The sequence below is a fragment of the Hyperoodon ampullatus genome (assembly GCF_949752795.1).
Source record: "Hyperoodon ampullatus genome assembly, chromosome: 8".
Taxonomy (NCBI): Eukaryota; Metazoa; Chordata; class Mammalia; order Artiodactyla; family Ziphiidae; genus Hyperoodon; species Hyperoodon ampullatus.
In genome coordinates this window covers 7266634-7280972 of record NC_136921.1, presented here as the reverse complement: position 1 = coordinate 7280972, position 14339 = coordinate 7266634, and the positions used below count along the sequence as shown (strand labels likewise).

The window sequence follows — 14339 nt, the reverse complement described above, 5'->3', positions numbered from 1 at the left end:
GAAAGATTAATTTGAGACAGCCGGGGCTGCTCACCTACCATCTGATTTAGCCAAATACAAAGGAAAGGTCTGAAGGTACACACAAGCCACCGGTTGCTAAGATATCTGGCGTTTCTATATTTCCACCTTGACATTTCCTCTAATTCTTCTCCGGGCCCGCCGGGTTATATTCTCTGCACACTCCTGGAATTCCCTGTGCTATTTATCAAGAAGCTAAATAGCCAGTGCTTTGAATATGTTGATCCGTTATCATGATTATCCTGATATATGTATCTATATAACAAATGCTTATTAAAGTAGTTCAGGCAGAGCCCATTGTTTAGTTTCCTTGAGATTCTATTTCTCTCCAGGTTTAGGTGTTAAATGCAGGGCCGTCCTGGAGGAAATAGGCAAAGCTGTTCAATGGTGCCACTGCGGCCCCTCACCTCCTGACTCTCCCACGTGGTCTATTGGCTACATCTCCTTGTCAGTCCCTCCTGTCTAGGGACAGGTCTTCTCTAGGGACTCAGGGCCCAGTGGGGCAGGAAAAAGTGTTCAGCCAAGCCTCCAGGCAGCCTCCTGAGAGGGGGCGGGGGCAGCTGAGGGCTGGTGAGCGCGGGAGGCCCGCCCTCTCTCTGGTGTAGCTTCTCAGCTAACAAACAGCAATGGAACTTGCCTAAAGCTTCTGCTTGGAGATGGAGGTGTGTGGGTGGAGCACATTCGAGGGACCATGGTGCCTGCCCTCCTTTCTCTTCTGGGTCATGAAAAACTAAGCTTCTGCCTTGTGTTTGCAAGTTAATCTATGTTGCTTGTAAAATCGCTTTGTACACAGAGGACTGCCTTTAGATTATTCTTAATTATAAGACAACCTGCACAGTCTTTTGTGCAAGTTAATTAGATCTAATCAGTTAGGTCATAGTTAATAAAAGACTGCTGAGTAAAATCAACCTTCTCTGATAAACAGAGTTTAACATCTCTATGTCAACACTTTCCTACAACAAACATTTGAACAAATATTGCTTCCTAAAGCAAGTACTGATGGTCTCAGAGTTAAAGTCAATAGGCACGAGAACTGTTAAAGTACTTATCTTAATGCTGTAGGAGAGATTTTGTCCTTTTCAGCAAAACAGACTGAGGCAGAAACTGGATTTTTTTATGGTGTCAAGACTCAGAATAAGTATAGATTAAACTTAAATATTATGACAACTGGTATGTAAATAGTTGCTGACTTCTCAGGCTAAATAAGTCAAAATGGCTAATCTATGTGTTTTCAGTCTTTCATTGAACAGCTGTTGTGTTCAAGAGCAACAGCCTTTCATTCTTTCAAGGATCCTACAGGAAAAAATCCCCTGTGACCTCTAGTTTCAACTTGATTGCAAGGCTGGAGCAAAGCTATTTAAGGCTTGTACGAATTTTTTCACAGACGTAAATCAACATCCTTGAGCCTCCGTTTCCTTGTTTGTAAAATAGGAAAAATAGTAATATCTGCCTCATAACATTGATATGTGGATTAGAGGGAAAAAAAGAGCATAAAGTGCTAAGCAGAGTGACTGGTATGTTATGCTCAGGACATACTTGCTGTAATTATAATGTTCATTATTATAGGAACAAAAGCTCAAAAGTTATCCAGAAAAATATGCTGCTGGGTGATAGAATGTAGAGGTGCGATCAGACCTCAGGGGCAGCCCTGGCGCGATGCGGCCCGGGCTCTGCCTCTGCTGGGCCATCCTGTGCGAGGCGAGGGCAGGTCCTGCCTTGGGCCCATGTGCTTCATCCGTAGTTGAAAGGGACTGGACCAGACCAGGAGCAAGGGCTGGGGGTGCAAAGGCCCGGCACCTAGGCTGCCAATACCATACCCCCAGCCCCATCACTCAGCACAGAGACTTCCCTTCGGAGCCTTGGATGACTGGGAACCTCCCTGACACAGAGTTCCAGGTGGCCCTGGACTGTGAACTTGGAGTTGGCCTGTGAGCTGTAGCCATTTGCCATCTCTGGACTAGAGCATCCCTCAGCCCTCAGATCTGATCTTTAGGAATTGATGAAGCAGGAAAACAAGTCCTCTGTACATTTTCAAAGATGTGCTGTCTCCTTTTCAAAGGATAAACATTTCCCATCCCCAGCCGGTATCACTTCCTTCCACCTACCGGAAAAGCCTTTAGGGGTGGGTTTAGAGGCAGCCTCCCTTGGGGCCCTTTACTCTTGTCTGACCTGATCTCCACCCCTTCAGTAAGACCCAGGGAGCCTGTCCAGGTGTGCGAATGTTCTCCTGGGGCCGGTGTCTCGGCTGGAGACTCTGAGAATTCAGATTTCTTCTTCTACCTGTTACTGTTGGTGTCTGTGGTTTAGGAACCGAAGAAGCATGTTGTTATATCTCTCCTTTTTTTTTTTCAGGCTTCCAGAAGAGCATCTGAAAGCTATCCAAGATTATTTAAGCACTCAGCTCACCCTGGACTCTGATTTTGTGAAGTCGGGCTCCTGCAGTCTGCCTCATCTGAAGAAACTGACCGTGCTCCTCTGCAAGGAGCTCTATGGGTAATGGCTGCCGTGAGGACGGGAGGAAAGGGGACAGTGGGTGAGAGAACCAGCTCATTAGGGTGACCCCTGCACTTAGCCCCGGTGTCCAGCTCCGGATAATTGGGCTGTTGGTGGGGCTTAGAAATCTGGTTGTTGGAGGTTTTGTTTTCATGGCATTTGAACTTGGTGGTGGTTGGCTTTTTTTTTTTAATGAAAGTTAATTCGAGGCCAGTTGCTATGGGAAGAGGTGGGCGGGAGTACACTGCCAGCCCTTCCACACTTGCTAAGGATCCAGAGGCTAAGGCTTTTGCTGCTATTCGTCTTTCTTGCTGCAGCCAGCACATTTGATAAGCACATAAGGGCACCAAGAGGAGATAAATTAAAATCAGCCTATTTTCTACGTGGGTGGTGATGGCTCAAGATTGCCAGTGACGGCAGGTTTTCAAAGTGAGCCAATTCACCAAAACTTCAGTGTTCTGCTATTGAATTCACTGAAGGACCAATTAGTAAAAATTCCAGTTTCTTTTAGTGTTTTAATTTCATTATGTGCTTTAATTTCATTACCATTAAAATTAAGTTTAATTACATTTTAATTGTTAAAAGTGCCAACTTAAAGCTGATACACTATCTGAAGAATTGACAAAAGAATTTTTTAAGTGCTTGAAAAAATAGAAAATTACATTTAAAAGCATCTGAAAGAAGTCACAGGGACCCAAAACAATTCCATGGCAAATGAAAGGTCAACATTTTCGTTGGAAAAATAGCATTTCATGTGGGTGAGGTTTTATCAGCCTATACTGTTTTGTGTTTTATTACATATACAGCAGTTTCAAAATTCTTTTGTCAGTTCCTCTGGTGCCATATCTATCTTAGCTTAGTTTCTATGCAAACAAGAATCTTTCATCATCAGCAATCAAGTTGAACTTTCCTTCTAAAGGCTCTTATAAAGCACAATCAGTACATTTGGTAAATTTAACAAATAATTTCTTTGACAAATTGAGCACTCATCAAATTGGCCAGTCAGGTTTACTTTCAATGAATTGGCTTTCAACTAATGCAGTTTCAGCCAATTGGACCCAGAGCCATCATTTTTATAGATTTCCACAGAGAGCTATTTCTCCATGTGATGCTGTTGTTATAAATCATTTATCACTAGGAAAAACACACACACACGGCACTTTCTTTTCAAGAAAGACAATTTCAGGGCCTCCCTGGTGGCGCAGTGGTTGAGAGTCCGCCTGCCGATGCAGGGGATACGGGTTCGTGCCCCGGTCTGGGAGGATCCCATATGCCGCGGAGCGGCTGGGCCCGTGAGCCATGGCTGCTGAGCCTGCGCATCCGGAGCCTGTGCTCCGCAACGGGAGAGGCCACAACAGTGAGAGGCCCGCGTACCACAAAAAAAAAAAAAAAAAAAAAAAAAAGAAAGACAATTTCATCATGACTGGTAGCAAGCTTTTATTTCTGCTCCAGTGGAAATCCTGTTCTTTGCTGCTTCCTTGTCCAGCGGAGATATACCTTTCAGTCTCTCCACAAGTTTCACCCAGTACACTCAGCACATTTCCCCAACACTGCTTTGCTACCTGGACTTTCCTAGAATCTGGGTCACCTCATCCTTATGGTGACAGCAGCTTCCTCAACATAGCTAGTTCTCTAGTTTTCCACAGTTATTTACTGAACAGTTAACTTCGAGTTAGAAGTAGAGAGACTGCGTGATGTTCTAAATTCCCCCCAACATTTGTTTGTCTTCACTTCATAGGCAAAGTGATAGTCAGGCTTGAAGACGCGATTAGGGATGGACTTTTAGAAAATCTTAGGAAAAAAGTATGTTTCCCATCCCCCTGCAACCCCTGCAGATGTTGTTCCATGAAACTAACTATAAACTAGTAGTTTTCAAACTGCTTTGATTGGAACAGCTCTTCAATCCGTTCATTCACTCACTTAACAAATATGTATGGAGAGCCTGCGCTGAGCTCTATTCTGGGAGCTGGGCTGCAGCAATAAACACAGTGCACAAAGTTCCTGCTCTTTAGACCTTGTTGGAGCTGATGCCTTAGTAAGCAAGTATAGTGGTAGATTAAGTCTGTAAATAAACAAGATAATTTTAGTAAATATCATGACAAAATGAAATAGGGAAAAGTGCTAGAGTTGGGTGGGAGGGTGCTAGTGTCCTTTGGGGGTAAAGGAGACCTCTCTGAGGCAGTCGCAGAGTTGGGACCTCAGTGACAAGAGGGAGCTAGCCATCCAGCTATTTGACAGTGGGATGTCAAGTACAAAGGTCCTGAGGCGGGAATGAGGCCAGCCTCGAGCAACAAAAAGTCTGTGAGGCTGGAGCATAAAGAGCAAAGGAAAGTGTTAGGAGTGGAGGTTGGGAAGAGTCAGGTGTAGGGTGGTCATATTTAGCAAATAAAAAAACAGGATGGCCAGTTAAGTCTGAACTTTAGATGAACAGCAAATACTTTTTTAGCATAAGTATATACCGTGCAATATTGGGATATACTTGCACTAGTAGATTATCCATTGTTTATCTGAAACTCTAATTTAGCTGGGTGTCCTGTGTTCTATCTGGCAATGCTAGCAGGAGCCACATCACACAGGACTCCCAAGGCCTGGTAGAGATTTTCAGGATTGTGCCATAATCTGAGTCAGGGCAGTGGAGACTGGATCTTAGGAGGCAGACCCAAAGCAGCAGGCAGTTGGGAGCTACTATATTTGTGACCTGATGGTGGCCCACGAGAAGGGGAGCAAGAGGAGGCAGGGATTTGTGTCTGTTTTGCATCCTGCTGAGTCCTGGGTTTCGACAGTGCCTGGCACACAGGAACAGCTGATAGATATTAGCTAGGTGACCCAAGGCTTGGGAGCACGTGGGTGCTGAGAGCTGGTGTGACCCGGGGCGTGCGTGGATGGTGGAGCTGGCAGATGGATGTAGGGTGGGGGGAAGACGAATCGAGGGTGACCCTTAGGTTTTTGGTGCGAGCAGCTGAGTGGTGGATGATGCCAGTTACTTAGATGGGGAAAGTCAAAGAGGAGGGGCATCTTTCTCTGAGCTACCATTGGCTTGAGGCACTATTAGACATCCTGTGAGCTGAGCCACCAACCAAGGATTTAGTTCTAGAAGTTAGAGCCCAGGAAACCTCAGGGGTAAGGGTATATGTCTGGGAGTCATCAGCATGCGTTGGCACTGGAAGCTGGGAGATGAGTGGGGTAAGGTCACCGCGGGGGGGAGTGCAGATGCAGGGGGAAGGGGGTCCAGGGTAGACGTTGCGAGGTGGGGTAGAGGAGAAGGAGCTGGAACGGTGTGCTGAGGATGGCGCCAGTGGTGGCCAGTGTTGTCCACTCAGACCACTTGGCCCAACACAAACGCCAGGGTGAGGATGGGGAAGTCACAGAGAACTGAGGAATGAGAAACAGTGCAAGAGCCTCCTCCACAAAAATGTCATTACAATGTCAGTACCTGTGTCTGAAAGAAGGAACTTCCGCAGCACAAAGGCTCGAGGAAGATTTGTAAGCCTAAGTTAGATTATCTAGAACCAGACAGAAACTTTTCCAGAGAAAGAGAATAAAGAATTAAGTCTCCAGAGTCTGGAAATACTTGATAACCCATGAAGTGGAGAAATGAGGAGAATTGTAAGTAGAATTTTAAAATAAAATGTCAAAGTGTGGGAGAGGTTATTGTATCAATTAAGTGAGAGCAGGGTAAGGATTTTGATAAAGAAACCAACCAACCAAAACAAAAATACCATCATTATAACTGCTTCATTGGAGGCCGTAAAATGAACCCATAGTTTTCCAATCAAACTTGAAAATCAAATCACAAAACAGAGCAGAGTGTCAGGGAAGTATATATAAAAAACATGAGAGGACTAAATAAGCATATGCCAAGAATGTGTGATTACAAATCGATAGTCTTTGGAAAGAGGGCATAGAGATTCAACTTATAGCTGGTAGGGTGGGCTTTCCAAGAAGCAGGAAAAAAATGATGTGTAATTGATGACTAAATATATAAAAGAAAAAAATGTTTCCAGATTTATAAAGGAGCTAAATCCAGGTATTGAGAAGCCTCATAAAGATCCAATTACAGAACTACCAAATAGCAGCACCAAAACCTCTTCTAAACCACAAGGGAAGATGAGTTCAGAAAGTAAATAATTAGGAACAGCACCATTAGTTTTACAAATGACAATACTTAATATTATTCATACTCCTTGATGATATAATAAAAATTCTGAAGCAATATCTCCAAGGAGAAGACTACTGACTTCTCCTTGGGATTAACTCAACCTAGATATCATTCAAGAGCCAAAGGAATCTTTGCAGATTTAAAAAATTGGTGAAAATGTACTAATCACAAGGCTTCACTTCAAAAACTTTCCAAGAATTTTTTTCCAGAAATTTTAGAGTGCTGGTAATGCTAAAAATAAGAACCCAGCAGCCTACTGAGCAGCTGGATATGAATATACCCAAAGCAGAAGTGTTCATTCTGTGTTCCCAGAACACAGTATGATGAAAATAGAAATAAATAACAAACTAGCCACAACTACCCAACCATCTGGCCTTTCTTGATCATCTCCAATCACAGCTGAATTAAAGAAGACACTTGACACAATGACAGCCTACGTGGGATAGGTTTGGAAACCCGTGGTAATCAAGCCTCTGTATATCAGAACTCTAGATGATGCAGCCAAAGCACTACTTGGAGGAAAAGCCATAGCTTTAAATGCTCTGTTATGGAAAGGGGGGTGTAGAACAATAAGTCAAGCATACAAACTTAATCCAGGCTCTCAGTCTCCTGAAGGCATCACGGGTCATACCCGGATTGCCTTGATATTTCCACGGTCACGCAAAGTACTGGAAACAGTAATGTATTCAATATTCATGAACAAAGATTGAATGTGTGCCGACTACGAGCCACGCACTGTTCCAGGGGCTAGAGATACAGCAGTGAACAAAACAGAGTCTTTAAGAAAGCTCTGTTAAGCGAATGAACAATAACAACAACTGGAAAGGAAAAGAGCAGGGGGAAATAGTTAAAAACAGAAATAAATTAAGAAAAAGTCAATTAAGGAAACTTAAAAAATTAGAAACGTAGGAGATTTAATAATTTGCATTAAAGATTTCCAAATCAATAAAGAGTACAGTGTAAGGGCTTCCTTGGTGGCGCAGTGGTTGAGAGTCTGCCTGCCGATGCAGGGGACGTGGGTTCGTGCCCCAGTCCGGGAAGATCCCATATGCCACAGAGCGGCTGGGCCCGTGAGCCATGGCCGCTGAGCCTGCACATCCGGAGCCTGTGCTCCGCAATGGGAGAGGCCACAACAGTGAGAGGCCCGCGTACCGCAAAAAAAAAAAAAAAAAAAAAAAAAAAAAGGAATAGAAGGATCCCTCCTTAATAATGCAATATGTGTCAATGTAAAACCAATTACACTTAACAGGGAAACATTAAAACCATTCCATTAAACATTTTAATAAAAGAGGAAGAGATGCCCATCATCACCTGATTATTTAATACTGTATGAGAAATTTTTGCTAAAGAAAAAAGAAAAAGAAGCAAAAAATCAGAGAAGAAGAAATTAAGAAAACAACAAAGTATCAGAATGTTCCTTCTGAGTCTGGAGTTCCCGGTTGGGAGATACTGGATGTGCTAGCTGGAAACTGAATGGGAATCTTGGGGAAATTAACCATCTCTCGGAGACCAAGGTGGGAGGAGCCTCTCCTTCTGGGAGGGCTCCCTCAGGGGGCCTAGGCCCCTTCTGGCCTGTCTCTGGGGTCTGACCTGCCTGAGGACTGCAGCTCTCCCTGTCTTTGCTCCCCATCTTCCCTTGAGCTGGTGACCTGAAGCTGAGACAAGCTTCCCAGGGACCCTGCTGATGATAACTTCCCTGGACAAATCCTTTCTGTATAAGACCAGTTCTTAAGTCTTCCAACTCAAGTAAGTCCCTATGTGTCTTTGGTCATTCTGACCCTAACCAACACCTCCAGACAAGTCTGAGAGCCAGATTTCTCAAAATTTTACCAAGGTTAGAAATACAGAGAATAACAGCATTATTCTTAGAAAATCCTAAAGATTCAGTTTGTGTATGTGCCCTTGTGTTTTTAAAATAACAGTTTTAAAAAGGAGAACAATGAGGGAGATCTGTTTGATGTTAAAGCATGTTCTGAATTAGTGCTTTCGAATTTCTTTTTTTTTTTTTGGCCTAGAATTCTTTTATGAAATGAGAGTTTAGACAGAATACCACTATGTTAACAGAGTAGCTCTGTCGGAGGTGGGATGGAAACTGAGAACCCTGTCTGCCTGGCACTTCCCTCCCCCTCCCCAGGCCAGTTACCTCCCTCCACCCCATCCTTGGCCCCCAGAGGCATCCCAAGGATGGCCGATCAAAGCCAGTAGGCTACAACACCATCCTTGGCAATGGTGAGATGTGTCAATCTATGAACATGACATTGCCTAGTACATATGAGGCACTCCAGAGTTTTCGCTGAATGAATGATATGAATTCTGAAAATAAATCCTATCATATTTAAGATGAGCTTGTGCAATGATCTAGCCCAAAAGAACTGTGGAAAAAAGAGTAAGCGCAGTTGAGTGAAAATGAATAGCAACATGGAAAAAGGTGAACTTATTTCCACCGCACATTTTTTTTTAATTCCAGATGAAGGAACTAAAAAGATATAACAACAACCCCCTAAAACCCTGTTTATAACATAACTTTCCAAAGAGTGAGAAACCAATTTAAAGTGAGCTACTAATTGCTCACGAGTAAATACTGATAAATTTTTAACTAAGGTAAGCAAAAAAATTTCCAAGGAAAAGGTGAAAAATAGAGAAATAAAAAACTATAAAGCACTTTATAATGAAATCCAGACTACCTAGGGTGAAAACAACAGAATGGGGAAAAAAAAAAAACTTACAACACCTAGATTAAATAAAAAGCAAAGCAATAAGTAAAGAGTTTATACCAATGTATAAAAATACCAGCAAAATTCCCAAAAGTAGACCAACAATGGGCATGAACAGTTTATAGGAAGAGAAATACAATAGAAACCAACCAGATAGAAAAATACGTAGATATTAGAAATTAAAGATATGCAAATCAATTCATCAGTATTAAAATGCACTGTTATGCCCACTAAAAGAGAGAGAGAAGAGAATAACAGAATTCAGATAGCACAAAGGATGAGCAGGCTGGAACAGTGCCCAAGGCCACCGTCACTCAAAGGCTTAACGATATTGATCAAGAGCCATAATCTCTGGTTATCTGAAAACTGTAACTGAAAATAAGTAAAGAAGAGCTTTATGAACAAAGCTGTTCACAGCAGCCTTTATTTATAATCACCAAGATCTCAAAATAACCCAAATACCTAGCAATTGATTTTGGTACATTTAATTGATAGAATGTTTTGAAACCACTAGGAATGTTGACTGTGTAAAAACATGAAGTTTTTGATGAAATAATAGATGAAAAATAGAACTCAAAATTGTCTGCCCACCATGCCCCAAACAATGGGAAAATAGAAAAAGATGAGAAGGGAACAACGGATCAATAAAGCCCTGGTGTTGGAATTGTCAGCGTCCTAGACAATGACAGATCTCTCTGGGCATCCACCTTAGCTGCTCGGAGGAGATGTGAACCAGAAAACAGACTGCTCCTACGCAAAGCCCCTGGGGCACCAAAATAAAGTGGAGATTCCAGACCAAATCAGGTTGGGGCCCAGACATTTGCGTTTTTAACACTGGGTGAGGGTGCGATTCTTATAAACACTAAAGTTTGGGAACCATGGATTACTAAATTATTTCTAAGTAGTTTTGTGATTCTAGATTCAAATTTTCTACAGGCTATGTAGTTGAGTGTGGCTAAACAAAGGTGAATCAGGTTTACGCATCACGGCTCCAGTTTGGTCCTGGTCAGGACAGAAGGGGTGGGGGGTTCTCAGGAGATGGACCAGTACCGGCAGGCGTGGACCTTTGCCCGGGCTTGTCCTTCTGGGGAGGATCCCTGCCTTTGCCAGAGTGGGTGTGACCACGCCTCGTCTCCAGCTGGAGCCTGTGTGCGTGATGCCTCACTAGGTCCTCACTAATCCTTGACCTTCACCCTGTCCCCTGCCCCCAGGGAAGTCACCCGGACCCTCCCTACCCTGGAATCTCTGCAGAGGCTGTTTGACCAGCAGCTCTCCCCTAACCTGCGTCCGCGGCCTCAGGTAAAGACTTTGGGACAGATGAGACTGATGGAACCGGTGGAGGAGGGGTGGGGGCGTCGGATGGGGCATGGGGAGAAGAGGTAACCAATGTCCCGAGGGCTCAGAAGGAAGCACCGCCTTTGTTGGACCCCCAGAGTATGAGGGGGCCGGGGAGCCTCAGCACCCTGACCCCCAGTGAGGTTTATCCCCCAGCCCCCACTGGATTTTGATTTGAGGAATAAAGATTTCAAATTATGCAACCGCCAGCAAAACTCCTTCTTAGTGCTGAATAAGGAGGCAAGGCAGGACCTTTTCCCACCATTTCTCATCAGAAACTGAAAAAAACATGAGGTGCCTAAATGCTTGATCCTGCCTCATGGCCCAGGAAGAGCAGGTGAAGGCAGGCCCCCGCCAGACACACACACACACACACACACACACACACACACACACACACACACACGCCCCCACAGCCTGGCAGGATGCCAAGGCCAAGTTGTCTGTGTCACAGAAGGTGTCCTCGGCAAAGCTAAAAACAAGCACAGATAGGACTTCCAGAGAAAGCACTTGCAAGGGACGAAGGTTTAAAAGTGTTTAAAAAGCAAACCCTTCCACGCATGATTAAGTAAAAGCAACCAAAGTTTTTAAGTGAGAAGAGGATTTTAAAAGCCTGTTTTACAGAAGAGGGACTGGGCATAGCTGGGATACCCTGGAAAAGATGTTAGTAACACCTCATTAGTAACTGGAAAATGACCTGCAAAGCAGGAAGACCTCTTCTTGCCTCTCAGACAGGAAAATTTGATTGGTGAAGCCAGGACTTGGCTCTAACAGGAGGGTCAGGGACTCACAGTTGAGAGTGGAAATGGGTTTCCTGAAAGGCAATTTAGCCGTCTGCATGAAAATGTTTAATGCCCAGAGTCCTTCAAGCAAGCCATTCTACCTGCAGGCAGCTGCCTTAGGGTCTACATGTTTGCATAGAGATGTTGACAGAAATGTTTATCACAGCTTTGTCTCTAAAAACAGAAACGCTGCAAACACAAACAGAGAGAGAAAGGGTTAAAGTATGATGCAGAATTCTGTTCTAAGGTGGATGCACTAACTCCAAGGCATACTGTTGGGTGAAAAAAGCAAACGGCAGAACAATATATAAACTAGGATGTAAGTCTACACGTGGAAATCGTACCAGAAGGGTTTATACCCAAAGGGCTACTCTGTTCATGAGGAGGGGATGGAATTGGGCCAGAGGGCCCTGGGTCAGGGGAGACTTCAGGTTTGCCCAAATGGTTTTTTGGAGTTTTTTTTTTTTTTACTGAGAAAATCTGTGTTCTATTTGTACAACTTAAAATTCATCAGGATAAAAAACAAACAAACCAAAAAAACACGTAATTTTGCTTTCCTTGAAGTGAATGGTGGGTTAATTTCCGGGAAAGTAAAAGCAAATCTAGACAAAACAGAGACCCTACCAGACACTAAAATTTAAATCTTTTGAATACAAGACCACACACCCAAATCTTTGAAGTAGGATTAGAAGAGAGAGAAGGTTCCAGAGAGAGAAGCTGATAACAGCCACGCCCCAGCACGGTGCCCTGCGTGCAGAGGCCAAAGTGTTTGCATTCGGTGGCAGGAGGCTGGGAGGTGGCATCAGGATTTAGAGAAAGGGTTCTGGCTGCCACCCTCCTGGCTGAGACCCTGACTTGTCAAGAAAAGCAGACAATGTCTTGATGCCTCCAGAAATTCACAAATGAAAGAGGGAGTTCCGAGGCTGCCTGAGGTAGAGGAAAGAACACTGGCCTCTGGATCAAAAACATCCAAGTTCAATATCTGACTCACCTCCCTCCCGCCTGCCCCGTCCTTAGTTGCCTTATCTGAGAAATGGGCATAGTCATATCTGCCACTGCAGGGGTATATGTGGGAGTAAATGAAATTGCTTGGATGAGACATCTGGCCATGGTAGCCTCTTACCAGCACTAGGCCCTTTCTGTTAGGTAGGCAAGATAAGATGGGGACCCCTGCGTGACATTTATTTGAGAACTGCTGGGAAGTGCAAAATGCAACATTATCAAAATGACTGCTGGTCCGAAGTTTGGGGAGAGCCCTGGGTCTGCCCTATGTAAGAACAGAGAGTCGTTAACCTTGGAGCCCACATCCTCCGAAGTTCAACTGAAAAGCTATGTGCAATAACCAGGTCAGCTTCTACAAACCCATAGGTGACACTCAGACCAATTCGCCCACATTGAGGCTGAGTTGTGAATTTTGCCCTCAACCTCAACGCTAGTGACGTTTGAGGCCGGGTCATGTTTTGCTGTGGGGGACTGTTCTGTGCATTGTAGGATGTTAACACATCCTGGCCTCTACCCACTAGATGCCATTAGAATCCCCCAATTTTCACAACCCAAAATGTTCCAGACATTGTCAAATGACCCCAGAGGGCAAAATCTGTACCAGCTGAGACCCACTGGGCGAGATCTACATTCAAATCTCAGGTCAACACCAGCTTTGTGACCTTGAACAAGTGACTCACCACTCTGACTCAGTTTCCCCATCTGCAAACCAAGGACTAGAAGAGTCAATACATCTTAAACACTCTGGGCATAGCATACAAACCCATCACATGGTCATATGTATTCTGCCTAACAAGGCAGTAGAGGCTAAGCTCCGGCGTTCTTCTAATACCTTTTGTTCCAAGAACTAACTCCCACTTGGTTGGTAGCTTCATTTATACTTTGTACGTCTTTGCCAAACCGGCCCCAAAAGACATAGATTCGAAGAGAGAGTGGGGAAGACACCATCCTACCACCAGGTGATGGCCTGGGTAGCAAGCAGGCGAGCTCCAGTGTCTGAAGGAGGATGGGGGGGTTTGAATCTGCCATCTTTTCAACTCTTTATGAGAAAAACACCCCTAAAACAAGGGATCCAGTACTCTCCCACCTGCTGTCCTGCTCCATGCTTACCTGCATCTCAGTTCCACTCTTTTGAGCCCTCCTGCTGACCAATAGTAACTGAAGACTGATTGAGAGCTTTATCAAGGAGCAGGGGCCAAACCAAAAAGAATTAGAGAAAGTTGTGACAGAGTAACTGCCATGATGATGGCGGTGATGGCTGTGCTGGAGGTGGCCGTAGCGGCGGTACTGCTGATGGTCAGAAGTGATGGTGGTTGGTGACAGCAGGAGGAGAGAGCTAAAGTGGCTGCTGGGAAACTGAGGTCAAAATCCTCTGTAGGGACGTCCCTGGGGGTCCAGTGGGTAAGACTCCACGCTCCCAATGCAGGGGGCCTGAGTTCCATCCCTGGTCAGGGAACTAGACGCCGCGTGCCGCAACTAAGAGTGCACAGGCGGCAACGAAGATCCTGCGTGTGGCAACTAAGACCCCGGTGCAGCCTAAATAAATAAATAAAAATCTTTAAATAATAATAATAAAACTTATTAAAAAAAAAAAAAAGCCTGTGTAACCTGGCTGACTTATTCAGGAAGGGGTGGGGTAAAGGGACATCTCCTCGGTGATAACCCTCATTCCACTCTGCTTAGTGTTCAAGATCATCAAGTCTGGTGTTCTTGTCCTAGTGGAGGGCGGGGATGGTGCCCTTTTAACTCTACATCTCCAGCACCTTGGGAACGTGTCTGGCACAGAATAAGTGCTTTGTAAGTATTTGTTCTGTGAATAAATGCTTGAGACCGTGG

General features: G+C 44.4%; 1 protein-coding gene across 1 annotated transcript in view; it reads left to right on the top strand.

Moving 5' to 3' along the window:
- The window catches only part of INPP5D (inositol polyphosphate-5-phosphatase D), a gene marked incomplete at both ends in the record, with an annotated part of 131651 nt that overhangs the window by 69464 nt on the left and 47848 nt on the right, over positions 1-14339 (top strand). Inside the window, 2 exons of the mRNA XM_079710654.1 lie at positions 2371-2511; positions 10596-10683. Coding sequence (XP_079566780.1) covers positions 2371-2511; positions 10596-10683 — 229 coding nt within the window. The remainder of the gene's footprint in view (positions 1-2370; positions 2512-10595; positions 10684-14339) is intronic.